The sequence below is a fragment of the Oryctolagus cuniculus genome, chromosome 5 (assembly GCF_051225735.1).
Source record: "Oryctolagus cuniculus isolate XC-2025 breed Fujian yellow rabbit chromosome 5, ASM5122573v1, whole genome shotgun sequence".
Classification (NCBI taxonomy): domain Eukaryota; kingdom Metazoa; phylum Chordata; class Mammalia; order Lagomorpha; family Leporidae; genus Oryctolagus; species Oryctolagus cuniculus.
In genome coordinates, this window is record NC_142871.1 from 24,922,131 (window position 1) to 24,936,963 (window position 14,833).

The 14,833-nt window shown below is 47.6% G+C and overlaps 1 protein-coding gene, 1 long non-coding RNA gene and 1 pseudogene across 7 annotated transcripts in view; 2 read left to right on the forward strand and 1 right to left on the reverse strand.

The window, feature by feature from the left end:
- The window catches only part of PHACTR2 (phosphatase and actin regulator 2), a 324,330-nt gene extending 323,198 nt beyond the window's left edge, over positions 1–1,132 (reverse strand). Inside the window, exon 1 of one of the 6 annotated variants that reach the window (XM_051854253.3) lies at positions 945–1,132. In XM_051854253.3, the coding sequence (XP_051710213.1) occupies positions 945–960 (16 nt within the window). In that variant the 5' untranslated portion in view covers positions 961–1,132. Of the gene's footprint in view, positions 1–136; positions 471–944 lie in introns of those variants that run through there. The other 5 variants (XM_089333678.1, XM_089333675.1, XM_008263587.5 and 2 more) reach the window with 5 other exon arrangements.
- The window catches only part of LOC149126439 (uncharacterized), a 29,237-nt gene that overhangs the window by 2,054 nt on the left and 12,350 nt on the right, over positions 1–14,833 (forward strand). The gene's annotated exons all lie outside the window — the stretch shown is intronic.
- Positions 8,004–8,434, forward strand: LOC149126440 (DNA-directed RNA polymerase II subunit RPB4 pseudogene; annotated as a pseudogene).

Sequence of the window (14,833 nt, forward strand, 5' to 3'; positions counted from 1 at the left end):
CGAGCAGAGGCGGCGGCGCGGGGGGCGTCCAGCCTCGGCCTCCCAGCCGCCGGGCTGCCCGGCCGGTGTCCGCTCGCGCCCCAGCCGCCACCTGCCCGCGGCCGGCCCTCCCCGCCAGCGCCCCAGTCGCCCTTACCTGAGCCGGAGATGTGGACGCGGAGCGGGCGGCCCCTGCTCGAGGACGCCGAGAGGTCGCTCTGAGAGCGGCCGCGGGGGCTCGGGTCCCCGGGCAGCCAGCGCAGCGTCGGCGGCGGGGCGGGCGCCTCGGAATCGGGGCCGGGAGCCGCAGTCGCCGGCCCAGGCGGCTCGCACGGGGGCCCCGCGGGGCGCCTGCCCGCCTCGGCCATCGGCTCACGGCGGCGGGCGCGGAGCACGGGGTGGGGCTGGCGCCGAGGGCTGCGCTGCCCCGCGCTGCCCCGCGCGCGGCCACCGGGAGGCGGCGGGGAGGGCGGGAGGCTGGACGCCGGGCGCCGCGGAGCCGGTGGGGAGGGCGGGAGGAGGAAGAGGACAGAAAAGTTTGCACAGGAAGGAGACGCCTACAGCCGGTTCTCGCTCCCGCGGGCGAAAGCCGCAGGGCTCGGAGCTGGGCCGCCCTCGGTGCCCGCCACCCTGCCCGGCTGCGCGGCTTCTCCCCCCAAGCCCAGGCGCTGCCCCTTTGGCAGGATGGCAGCCGAGCGAGTCTCGGGAAAGTGGAGTTTGAGCTTTAGGAGCCGCGATGCCAGGTCAGGGTTAGCAGTGCCAATTCCACTGGGCGGGGGAGGAGGTGCCCTGGACACACCACACCCTTGAACCTCCCCAGGATGGCGCAGGGATGAGCGTACCCAGTTTTCACACCCAGAACTTCAGCACCAAAGGGCATTGGGCTTGTCTGTGCCGCACGGGCGGCTACAGTCAAGCCCGGTGACCCTCCCACGGCACCCCTGCCCCTCAAAGCCCATCTCTACCTCTCACTGTGGCCATGCTCCTGGGTTTCTGTCCCCTGGGTCTGGCTCAAAGATCACGTGTAAAAGAACCGTCTTCCAGAAGCGAATGGCTGTCATCAACTTGATGTCTGAGCCCGAGCTCCGTGAGGGAAAGACAGCTGCGTTGATGGCCAACATGCCACACCTGGCTGCCATTTTCGTTGAAATTTTGCTAATTCAGCTGGTGACTCTACATCTTCAGCTTGATCAGTTTTGCAATTAAGCCCGCCAGTCGTGGTTTGCCCGGTGCCATCAATCAGGCACAGGGGTCCCAAATCCTGAAAGCTCCCAGTGAAGGAATCATTTCCCTGGGTTCACCTGCAGGCCATAGAGAGCCAGCAGGAGGAGAAAGAGAGAGGGGTGGGGTGGTGGAAGAGGGTTAGCAGTTACCACCTATAACGCACACATCCATACTCCAGATGCCATGCCACACACTTTGCACAGAATACATTATTTAACAAGAGAGCAGACCCAGCCAGAGAAGAGGAACAAAAGCAGAGCAAGTTCCTGGAGGAAGCGCACACCAGTACCCACAAAAGCCTTAGGAGCAGCTTAGGTCAAAGAACATCTCCCCCTTGAGCACTTAAGAGGGCTTTCACCTGTCATTCTCACAGCATGTCCGTGGGGGAGGATATGCTCATTCCGGGTTTGCTTCAAAAGCTGCCCAAATCCAGATCCACCCAGTCTGCCAAGGTTGCTCTATTTTCTACTAACAAACTCTTTAAATGTGTACTACAAATGTAACTTTATTTCTTGGTATCTTGTGGCAGTGTCTCTGCTTTCAGGGAACCGACTGTGCTTTGCTGTAATCAGCACTTCATTGGTAAGAATGAAGAGGCTTTCCTGGATTTCACACCCAACCTGAATCAACAGTAGATTAGGTTTGGTTGCAATTAAGTTAGAATGTTAGAGGACAGCCTTGAATCCTCAACACAACATCACCAGGGTATTTCTCAATTTCTCAACCAGATTGCTACCCAGTGAATTTTTTTTTTTTTAAGATTTGTTTATTTGAAGGGCTGAGTTTAAAGAGAGAAGGAGAGATAAGAAGAGAGAGAAATCTGGTTCACTGCCCCAAGTCGCTGTAATGGTTGCTACTAGGCCAGGCTGAAGACAGAAGCCAGGGGCTTCTTCTGGGTCTCCCAAGTGGCTGCAGGGCTCCAAGCACTTAGGCCATGTTTCATTGCTTTCCCACTCACGTTAGCAGGCAGGACTCGAACTGGTGCCCATATGGGGTGCCGGCAATGCAGGCAGCAGCTTAACCCTCTACACCACAACACTGGCCCCTATCCAATACATCTTAATACCCAATGTTTTCTATGCTCCCTACATCTTCAGCAGTTAACACCCTCCACTTTGCAAGTTCCTCTCTCAGTGGCTTCCACCTGGGTCTCACCAGGATTTACTCTTCTCAAGGCTGACCACACCAGCGTAAGCAATTGTTATGCCTTTTTTTTTTTGTATTTTTAAAAATGATTTATTTCATTTATTTGAAAGAGTTACCGAGAGAGGTAAAGACATCTGCTGGTTCACTCCCAAATAGGCTGAAATGACCAGGGGTAGGCCAGGCAGAAGCCAGGAGCTAGGAGATTCTTCCAGGTCTCCCACATGAGTGCAGGGGCCCAAGCATTTGGGCCATCCTCCGCTGCTTTCTCAGGTGCGTTAGCAGGGAGCTGCTAATCAAAGGTGGAGCAGCCAGGACTCAAACCAGCACCCATATGGGATGCTGGTGTTGCAGGCTGGGACTTTAATCGGCTGGGCCACAGCACTGGCCCCTTTCTTTTCTTTCTTTCTTCCTCTTTTTTTTTTTTTTTTGTATTTTTAAAAAGATTTATTTTATTTATTTGAAAAAGTTACAGAGAGAGGTACACACACACACACAGAGCAATTGTTACACCTCCTTCCGGGCTTCTTCCTTCCCTAGTTAGTGTTCTAGGTCATCTTTTGTGAAGATAAATGAGAAATTAAATGCTTCAGAACCCGAGAAATCTTCTCTGATTCATTATTCAGTTATTCAGCGGTTCATCATCTCAACTTTTATTTGATAAATACACATTTGGGTCCTTTTATGGGGCTGGGGCTGGGGCTGGTGCTGGGGCTGTGCCAGGCGCTCCATGCCCTCAAGGAACCTCTCAACCCTGTTTCACTTTCCCTCCACAGTCAAGCTTCTGGAGAGAGCAGCGCACATCTGCAAGCCCCGTGTTGCAATGCTGCTTCCTCACTCCTTCCTTTGACTTCTGCAGCATGACTTCTGCTGCTGCATGGAGCTACTTGGCAACGATCACTCCTGAGCACCTTGGTGCCAAACACACTGGGAACCTGCCAGGGCTTACTTACTCTGACTCCCTCTGCAGCCTTCAACACCCCCCTGACTGCTTGCTCTTTTTCTGGAGGTCACTTCCCTGGTTCCAGGACACTCAACTCCCTAACTGTTCCTCAAGCCTGTCTGCCTCTTTCTAACCCTCCCTCCATGGTCTCTTATTCCCATCCATATTTAGATAGTGTTCCCCAGGGTCCCAGCATCAACCCTCTTCTTGTGCACTTGACACTTCTTCCTGGGAAATCTCACTTTTGACTTTGAGCTTTGCACAGATGAGCCTCAAATGTCTATCTCCTACTTCTCTCCTGGGCTCCATAACCCATTGTCCAGCTACCTAGTGAGCTTCCCTTCTTTTCATGTCTTTGTTTTAAATTCTATTTTTTTATTTTGAAAGACAAAGAGAGATACCATCCCCTGGCTCACCCCATCCAAGGCCTGCAATAGCTGGGACTGGGCCAGGCTCAAGTCAGGAGCCAGGAACTCAATTTGAGTTTCCAATATGGGTGGCAGGGACTCAAGTACTTGGGCCATCTCCCACTGCTTTCCAGGACGTGCATTAGCTGGAAGCTGGAATACAGAACTGGAGCCAGGATTTACATGCAAGCATACCAGTGGGATCCCAAGTGGAGCCTTCACTGCTATGCCCAACACCCACCTTGGGCTTCCCTTCTTGATGTCTCCATGACACTTGAGAGTCACCACGCCTAGAAATGAACTCCCTTCCTTCTTCTCCTCTATAAATTTGTTCTTTCCATCCTCGATCTTAAACATTTTCAGAATTGGCTTCCTCTCTGTTCTTGTACTGCCACCTCCATCTTCTGCTTTCTCTTGAAGGGACCGCCTCTTTCTGCCACTGTGCCCCATCTCATTCCTAAAATAATCTGTCCAAAGTGCTCACAAGACTTTGCTATTCCTCCTTTACATTTCTTTGAAACAAACATCTTCAACCACAGAATAAAAGGTGTATTTCTCAGGCTTCTACACCTTGCCCCAAATTCTTTGTGACCATAGCATTCTGCCCTCTAGCCATGGAAACCCATTTGCAGTTTTCTGCACTGAGCCAGTAGCCTGTCCCTCTCCTCCTGGGATGTCTGCATCCCAGGTCCTCTGGCTGCAGTGTCACTCCCCGCCTTCCCCAACTCTGCCCAGCTGGTCACCCTGTCCCTCACTCTTACAGCCGCAGCTATGTCTCCCCACCCATGAGGCTTTACCTCCCAAACCTCCACCCCAGGCTGAGTGCCCTGCCCCCAAAAGGAACTATCAGCCCCATGTGTCCCTCTTTTGTCACTTTTCACACAGGATTATAACTGCTGGGGGCCAAGCCCACTGCCCTACTCCTGGGGAGATACATTGGGTCAGGGGGTACCGACCCTTGCTTTTGTTCCCCCAGCCACTGTCTATTGAACAAGCTAATAACTCAATGACATTTATTTGGGGAGACAGACATGAACAAGTAATTACCTGGGGATTCCCAGCGACTGACATGTATATACAGGCATTGTGGAAACTGAGAGAACAGGGCCCCAACCTGCCTGGGGAGGAGAAGTGGGAAAGGCTTCCTGGAGGAAGTGGCATCTGAGAGTCAAAGCATCCAGGATGAGGGAGGGCAATGGTCAGGACAGAGACTTGAGGACTGAGGCTCCTCAGGACGCTTTCATGGGGGACTTGAGAATAAAGGCTCAATTCTGAACCCAAGACAATGGACAGAAAGCAGGTTTTCAAACACTGTCCTCTCTGTGCAGTCCTGAGGTGACTGTCCTTTTTACAAAAGGTTTGCTTTTTTTTTCTTTCCAGCCTTGTGTACCCTGTCTCACCTGTGCTATAAGATTTCTATTTCTGGGGCCGGCACTGTGGCATAGTGGGTAAAGCTGCCACCTGTAGTGCCAGCATCCTATATGGGTGCCAGTTCTAGTCCCAGCTGCTCCTCTTCCACTCCTGCTTTCTGCTATGGCCTGGGAAAACAGTAGAAGATGGCCTAAGTCCTTGGGCCCCTGCACCCACATGGGAGACCTGGAAGAAGCTCCTGGCTCCTGGCTTTGCATCTGCCCAGTTCCAGCCATTGAGGCCATTTGGGAAGTGAACTAATGGATAGAAAATCTCTCTCTCTCTTTCTCTCTCTCTCTGCCTCTGCCTCTGCCTCTCTCTAACTCTGCCTTTGAAATAAATAAATAAATAAATAAATAAATGCATCTTTTAAAAAAGTTTTCTATTTCCTTAGAAATGCCTCCTGACACCAAGGACAATATTTTGGCCTGTAGTTACACATGTATCTATGTGACAGATTTGAAAAAAGGAATATAGCTTATTTTTTCAAAGCAAAATATTTCCATATGCAATGTTTATTTATCTATTTTCATTGAATATCAGTTAAAAATAAGAAAGAATTGCTTCTAATCACATATTACAGTGTTGTAACATCCAAATAAAATCCACATTCGTTTATCATTTTCCTTAAAATGACTAATGTAAGACATAATGAAAATTTATCAGCTATTTTTCCACCTGTTAGGGCTAAGAACAGTTTTTTAAAATATTTATTTATTTGAAAGTCAGAGTTACTGAGAGAGAGGGAAAGAGAAAGAGAAAGATTGTGCACTTCCATCTGCTGGTTCACTCCCCAAAAAGCCACAACAGCCAGGGCTGAGCCAGGCAGAAGTCAGGAGCCAGGAGCTTCCAGCTTCCTCCAATCTCCCACGTGGGTGCAGGGGCCCAAACACTTGGGCCATCTTACACTGCTTTCCCCAGGACGCTAGTAAGGAGCTGGATCAGAAGTGCAGCAGCCAAGATGGGAAGTGGGTGTTGCAGGCAGTGGCTTTACCTGCTACACCATGAGGCCAGCCCCAAGAACATCTTTCTTTCAAAGGGAGAATAAATGTAGTATGGAATCTGCCTCAGTGGGCTCCAGGCTCTTCTCCTGTGTCAGGAGCGCCTCTTTTTATTTTATTTTATTTTTTTAACTTTTATTTAATGAATATAAATTTCCAAAGTACAGCTTATGGATTACAATGGCTTCCCCCCCATAACTTCTCTCCCACCCGCAACCCTCCCCTTTCCCTCTCCCTCCCCCCTTCCATTCACATCAAGATTCATTTTCAATTCTCTTTATATACAGAAGATCAGTTTAGCATATATTAAGTAAAGCTTTCAACAGTTTGCACCCACATAGAAACACAAAGTGAAAAATACTGTTTCAGTACTCGTTATAGCATTAAATCACAATGTACAGCACATTAAGGACAGAGATCCTACATGAGGAGTAAGCGCACAGTGACTCCTGTAGGAGCTACTCTTAAGCCCACAGTCCATTTGAGGAACTTTTTATTCAAATTTGATACACAATAAAAATTCCTAGAACAAGTCTTAAATTAGAAAAGCTAGGGAGCTAAAGACTACTTTTTAACCCTATCTTTGTGTCACAGTATGGTTTGATAATTTTTAGATACATTGTATTAGTCCATTTTTTATTGCTAATAACAGATTCCACTATCTGGGTAAACTTAAGAAAATAGAGGTTTATTTTGACTTACCATGCTGGAAGTGCAAGGTCAAGGAGCCTCTTCTGGTGATGGCCTTCTTCCTGCACAGTCCCAAGGTGACACCAGGCATCACTCAGAGACAGGGAGCATGCACATCGGTCTGTCTGTTCCTCCTCTTATAAATCTACCAGGGTGCACTCATGGGTCTCCACGCTCATGACCTTCATCTTGGTCATTTCCCAAAGGCCCCACTCTGAACCCCAGAGTCAGATTAATTTTTATGCTCTCTTCATACCTTTTAATGGGGATTAAATTTCAACACAAAATTATGGGGGAACAAATCATACCAAGCATGAACATAAATTTTTCATGGTATGCTCAGAGTAAAATTAAACTTCCTGAAGGTATTGCTTGTAGGTTATATTAATCCCTTTCTAACTTGATTATTATTTTTTAAGATTTATTTATTTATTTGAAAGAATTACAGAGAGGGAGGGAGGGAGGAAGGGAGGGAGAAAGATCATAAATGGGGCAGCTGGGACAAAAAACCAGTGCTCATATGGGATGCTGGAGTCACAGGTGATGGCTTTACCTGCTATAGCACAATGATGGCCCCAGATTATTTTACAGTTGCAACTTTCTTTTACTGCTTCACCCTCCTTCATATAAAAGAGTCATTTGTCAAATTGTATTTATTTATTTATTTATTAAAGTCTTGAAGTATTTTTATTATTGATTGATTGATTGATTGCCTGGGGCAGAAGGGAGAGAGCGAGATCAAAAGAATGCTGCCATCCACTGGTTCATTCCCCAAATGCACACAATGATTAGGGCTGGGCTGGGTGGAAGCCAGGAGCCAGGAACTCAATCCAGGTCTCCCACATGGGTGTCAGGAACACAACTACTTGAGCCATCATGACTGCCTTCCAGGGTCCCCATTAGCAGGAAGTTGGAGTCAGGAGCTAGAGCTAGACATCAAACCTAGTACTTGGATTTGGGAAGCAGGCACCTTGATCAGCATCTTAACCACTAGGACAAACGCCCACCCCCGTTAGACATTATTTGCAAGACATACAATAATGTTCCAAAACCAGTGGCACTAGAAATAAGGATGTGCTATTGACAACAGAGTTTCCTTAAATAGGTAGATAAAAACCACTGTGGGTTAGGAAAAGGAGAGCAAAGTGAAATCTGAAAGGAAGTGGCAAAGATCAAAACTGATGGGTGGCGGCGCAAGAGACAGCCATGGCGGCCGGTGGCGTTGATCCGCGGGCTGGCGACGTCAAGGAGGAGGACGCTTCACAGCTCATCTTTCCCAAAGAGTTTGAAACAGCTGAGACACTTCTAAATTCCGAGGTGCATATGCTTCTGGAGCATCACAAGCAACAGAACGAGAGTGCAGAGGATGAACAAGAACTCTCGGAGGTCTTCATGAAGACTTTGACCTACACAGCCCGTTTCAGTCGTTTCAAAAACAGAGAGACCATTGCCAGTGTCCGTAGCTTGCTGCTCCAGAAGAAGCGTTTGAGTTGGCCTGCTTAGCCAACCTTTGTGCAGAGACTGCCGAGGAGTCAAAGGCCCTGATCCCAAGCCTGGAGGGGCGATTTGAAGATGAGGAACTGCAACAAATCCTTGATGATATTCAGACAAAGCGCAGCTTTCAGTATTAATCTCCAGACTTCTCTGCTGCTGGAGGAAACCACGTGCCCAGTACAGCACCACCTTCCCTGGGTCTGGGGTGTCTTGCACAGAAATGCGACTACATTCCTTTGGAGAGCCCAGCCCAGGATTGGTTCAGGTTGCTGTTGAAATGGGACTGTTAGACCAGGATGAGCATATAGTCTTGGCGTGGCTTTCTAGGGCACCCGGCTTTCTGAACCAGGAAGAGGGTAGGGGTGAGGTATAAGCTGTTGACTGCCTCATGCTATGGTATTGGGCTCCCATGTAATTATTTTTACTGTTAATGTTTCATATTTTAATCTGAATGTGTTGATAGTTTTTAGTAGACTGGGACAGGACATGGGAAACTTATGTAGGGAGAAAACGGTCTTACCTAGATGTGAAAGGAAGAATGAAACCAGATAGGTGTCCATGGCTGTGAGAGTATTGGTGTCCTTGTGCCTAACCCAGGAGGTGGGAAGCAGTGAGACCTGGGGCACCTGTGCTCAGCGTTGTGGGGCCCTGAGCCTTGAGGGACACAGCTCCTTAGCCTGTCTTCTTGAGCTGTCTTGCAGAGGGGATTTGGAGTAAGTGGTTCATTTTGTCACTGTGACACAAATTAAGATGTTTCTATCATAGGCCAGACTTGGAGTTGTGAAGACTGGGAAGTCAACTTCAGGCGTCCAGTCCATGCCTCTGGCTTGATCCTTAGCAGCAGGTGTTCCATCATGGCGGGTGGGATGGGAAGGAGGGTTCCTCTCCTGAGCCTCCTCAGTGGAGTCACTCAACCTCAGGCTGGGTTGTGGTGGAACATTCTAGAGTTGATTTTTCTGAGGGAAAATAAGCCAGCTTATTTGTATAATTTGAAGGCTTTTCTTTCAGACACTTGCTGGCCATACGTGGATTTGTGATGTATGGATTAAATCAAGGACAGAACAAATTTGTCTTTAAAAGTTGAGGTTAGACGGGTGAGTGTCATGGCGCAGTGAGTTATCCAGCTGATGGGAGGTGTCTCTGTCTCTTAAATAAAGAAAGAAATAATTTAAGGTCAGGATACTTTTTTTTTTTTGACAGGCAGAGTGGACAGTGAGAGAGAGACAGAGAGAAAGGTCATCCTTTGCCATTGGTTCACCCTCCAATGGCCACCACGGCTGATGCGCTGCGGCCAGTGCACCGCGATGATCCGATAGCAGGAGCCAGGAACTTACCCTGGTCTCCCATGGGGTGCAGGGCCCAAGCACCTGGGCCATCCTCCACTGCACTCCCTGGCCACAGCAGAGAGCTGGCGTGGAAGAGGGGCAACCGGGACAGAATCCGGCGCCCCAACCGGGACTAGAACCCAGTGTGCTGGCGCCGCAAGGCGGAGGATTAGCCTAGTGAGCCGCGGCGCCGGCCAGGATACTTCTTTATTATTATTATTTTTAACTTTTATTTAATGAATATAAATTTCCAAAGTACAGCTTATGGATTACAATGGCTTCCCCCCCCCATAACTTCCCTCCCACCTGTAACCCTCCCCTCTCCCGGTCCCTCTCCCTTTCCATTCACATCAAGATTCGTTTTCAATTCTCTTTATATACAGAAGATCAGTTTAGCATATATTAAGTAAAGCTTTCAACAGTTTGCACCCACACAGAAATACAAAATGAAAAATACTGTTTTAGTACTAGTTATAGCATTAAATCACAATGTACAGCACATTAAGGACAGAGATCCTACATGAGGAGTAAGCGCACAGTGACTCCTGTTGTTGACTTAACAAATTGACACTCTTGTTTATGGCGTCAGTAATCTCCCTAGGCTCTTGTCATGAGTTGCCAAGGCTATGGAGGCCTTTTGAGTTCACTGACTCTCATCATATTTAGACGAGGTCATAGTCAAAGTGGAAGTTCTCTCCTCCCTTCAGAGAAAGGTACCTCCTTCTTTGATGAAGGTCAGGATACTTTTATGTTAACTACTGGATAAGGCAAAAATAAGATATTTTTATAAATTAAAAAAAACACTGATGATATACAATCAAAATGAATGATAGACCAAAAATCCAGCCATTAATTAGAAATTGGTAACAAAGGAAATAAAGATGAAGCACCATTATTAGTGAAAGTAACCTGCACCTGAAGTCACAAGAAAGAGAAAATGAAATAAACAGAGGGGGTGCTGGCGCTGTGGCATAGCAGATAAAGCCTCCACCTGCAGTGCTGGCAGCCCGTATGGATGCCAGTTCAAGTCCTGGCTGCTCCTCTTTCAGTGCAGCTATCTGCTATGACCTGGGAAAGCAGTGGAAGATGGACGAAGTCCTTGGGCTCCTGCACCTGCGTGGGAGACCTAGAAGGAGCTCCTAGCTCCTGGCTCCTAGCTTGGGATTGGTACAGTTCCAGCTGCTGCGGCCATCTGGGGTGTGAACCAGTGGATGAAAGATCTCTCTGCCTCTCCTTCCCTCTGAGTGTAACTATGACTTTCAAATAAATAAATAAATCTGAAAAAAAAAAAAAAGAGAGAGAGAGAGAGGAAGCCAGTGTTGGTGACCGCAGCTCATGCTAGTTGCTATGGTTTGGAGGTGGTTTCAGTGTCCCCGGGGCTTCATTTGTTGAAGTTTAACCTTCCTTGTGAGGCGTTAAGAGGGTGGGAGTGGACTCTGGTGTTCAGAGGCGGGGCCTTGGGGAAGTGGTTAGGGTTAGACAAAGTCATTAGGGTGGAGACCTTGTGATTGAATCCTGGTGTCTACAAAAAGGAGAGAGGCCAGAGGGAGACACGCTCTCTCCTGATCTCTGGCTGTGAGACACCCTGTGCTTCCTCGGATGCTGCCGGGAAGAAGGCCACCGCTGGATGAGGCTCTTAGACCTTGTACATCCCAAACTGTGGGCCCAAGGAAACCTCTTTGCTTTGTAAGGTATCCTGCTTCATGTGTTAGTGCTGAGAAGTGAAGCAATACAGAAGCAGAGAGTAGACAGGTAGCCACCAGAGGCTGAGAGGGGGAACAGACACAGGACGGGGAGACACACGTCAGCAGGTGCAGTTTCACTTACAAAGGAAGAGTATGTTCTGTCATTCAATTATACAACGTAGTGACTACAGGTAACAGCAAAGTGTTTTGTATTCAAATTAGCTGAAAGAGAAGATTTTTTAATGTTCTTGCCACAATGAAATGATAAAGATTTAGGGTGAGAAATAGGCTAATTAGCCAGATTTGATACTTTCATAAAACATTCTATTTTATTTTCATAAAATACATGCAGGGAAACATCACATTGTACCCCATAAACATATAAAATTAGTGTTTGTCATTAAAAATAAAATAGAGGCAGGAATTTGGCCTTGAGGTTAAGATTCCAGTTAAGATGCCTGCATCCCATATTGCAGTGTCTGGGTTTGATACCGAGCTCTCACTGTTGACTCTTGCTTCCTACTAATGCAAACCCTGAGAGGCAGTGGTGATGACTCGAGGAGTGGGGTTCCTACCACCCACATGGGAGACCTGGATTGAGTTCCTTGTTCCCAGCTTTGACCCCTTGCCTGGCCCAGGGTCCTTACAGATATTTGGAGAGTGAAGCAGTGAATGTGCAGTGTCTCTCTCTCTCTCTCTCTCCCTCCCTCCCTCCCTCCCTCCCTCCCTCTGACAAAATAAGAGCAAAGAAAAAGAAATCACTGAGCTGTCTTTCCGTTCCTTCCCTTTCTGGAAAACCCAGCCTAGTTCCCTTGCATGGAGAAAATTTGGGGAAAACAGAGACCTACTTAGAGGTTGTTCTGGGCCTTGGAATTTCTCTGGCTTGGGGACCTTGGACTCAGATACAAAATGCTCTTGCATGAGTTTCTGGCTGTTTTTTTTTTTTTTTTCTAAAGGGAGGCAAAATTATCTTTCCCTTCTTGCATCTCTTGTTGTGGGGGAAACTAAAAACAAAACACAAAACAGAAGTCAATGTAGGGGTTATTTTTGGGATTTGGCATTTCTAGTTTATCTTTCACCTGAATTCCCCAAAGAAGGAGTTTTAAGATAAAAATGATCTCTAATTCCACAATGAGACTACAGCTGCAGAGAAATAAGTCAAAGTAACTTCTGATATGTTTCCTGCTACATTCAGTTTCAGAACAGAGGGACCCCAGGATTTGTTACCACAGTGAGCTCCCAGTGGGGCTGGGAGTGCGGGGGAGAGGAGAAACAGACACCTTCCCTCCCTTCTCACAGCTATAACTGTTTAGGAGGAAGTAATAAGGGGAGCTGAGAGGAAACCGCTGGAAAGAGAGGCCCTCACGTGAGAGTGGCCAGGGAAGCCCTTTCTGAAGCGGTGATGCCAAAGATCAGCACAGAAGAGAACAACCCGGGCTGAGGGACCTGCAGTCAGCGAGGCTGCGGTGTTGTGAGCATGCGGGCCATGTCCAGGCGACACAGCAGTCAGCTGGGTGCACAGCCTCCACCAGGCAAGTTGATGAAGGGCATTACAAGAGAGAGTGGCATCATCTGAATCATGTTTTCAAAAAGAGTGTTTCTTTATTTGGCAGGCAGAGACAACAGAGAGTGGCTGAGAGTGGGAGACAGCTCTTCCATCTGCTGGTTCAATCCCCAAATAACTGCGACATCTGGGGCTGGGCCAGGCCCCAGGCTTTCCCTGGCACATTGGCAGGCTAGATCAGAAGCAGAGCAGCTAGGACTTGAAGCCGTGCTCCAAAACGGGATGCAGGTGTCACAATCAGTGACTCAACCTGCTAGGCCACAATACCAGCCCCTGAAGTACATTTTGCTTATTTATCTAGAAAGACAGAGAGTGATCTCCCATCTGCTGGTTTGCTTTCCAAATGCCTGCAACAGCCAGGGCTGAGCCAGGCTAAAGTCAAGAGCCTCGATATAGGTCTCCCATGTGGGGGACAGAGACCCACCTACTTGGGCCATTACAACTGACATCCGGCTTGTACATTAGCAGGAAGATAGAATTAGGAGTGGAACCAGGACTTTGAAGCAAGGCACTCCACTATGGTATATAGGTGTCCCAAGAAGCATCTTAAACTACTAGGCCAAATGCCTGCCCCAGAATTTTACAATTTAAATGATCATTCTGGCCTTCTAGATTTTTAAAAAATGTGAGTACTGGTGAAATGGAGGTGGTGAATGAAGAAAAAAGAATTTGGTATCACATCAAGATTTTTGGCATGGGACTGGTGCTGTGGCACAGCAAGTTAACACCCTGGCCTGAACCACTGACATCCCATATGAGCACCGGTTTGAGATCCGGCTGTTTCACTTCTGATCCAGCTCTCTGCTATGGCCTGGGATAGCAGTAGAAGATGGTCCAAGTCCTTGGGCCCCTGCAGCCACATGGGAGATCCAGAAGAAGCTCCTGGCTCCTGTCTGGATCGGCACAGCTCTGGCCGTTGCGGCCATCTGGGGAGTGAAACAGCAGATGGAAGACCTCTCTCTCTCTCTGCCTCTTCCCTCTCTGTGTAACTCTGCCTTTCAAATAAATAAATAACTATAAAAAAAGATTCTTGGCTTTGAAATTATTAGTTTTTTTTTTAAAGAAACAGAAAACAAGAAGACATTAAAATTGTTTTTAAAAATACAACTATCACTAGTAAAACCATGTGTTGTTGGCATGGTTTTTTTTTTAAGTTATTTTATTTATTTGAAAGGCAGAGTTAGAGAGAATCTTCCATCTGCTGGTTCACTTCCCACTGCATTTGATGCCAGCATCCCATGTGGGCACTGATTTGAATCCAATCTGTTGTGCTTCTGATCCAGCTTGTGACTAATGCACCTAGGGAGGCAGAGGAAGATGTGCTCCTGTCATCCACATTGGAGACCTGGATGGAGTTTTTGGTCCTGGCTTCAGCCTGGCCCAGCCCTGGCCAAGCTCCGGCCTGCAGCACTGGCATCCCCTATGGATACCGGTTCAAGTCCCAGCTGTTCTACTTCCAATCCAGCTCCCTGATAATGCACCTGGGAAAGCAGAAGAGGATGGCCCAAGTCCTTGGGCTCCTGCACCCACGTGGGAGACCTAGAAGGAACTCCTGGCTCCTGGCTTCGGATTGGCTCAGTGGCCATTTGGGGAGTGAGCCAGAGGATGGAAGACCTTTCTCTGCAACTCTCTCTTTAAAAGAAATCTAAAAAAATAAAAAAGTAGATGGAAATAATTTTTTAAAAAGAGAATTAATAAATAGTGTTTTCATTTTTTCCAAAGTATTTGCAAGCTACTAAAAATCTCCCTTTGGCACACTCATTAATAAAGACACACTAGACAAAGATGCATTAATGAGCTAAGTGTAAAAAACCCACAAACTGTAAAAAATGTGGGAAAAAATTACAGGGTAGCAAAGCACCTTCTAGAAATGGAAGAAATCACACAAAGAAAAAAATCAGTACATTTTTCTCCATGAAAATTAAAGATAGCATGAAGTAGTTCAGAAACAAAAAGTAAATTCCAGAA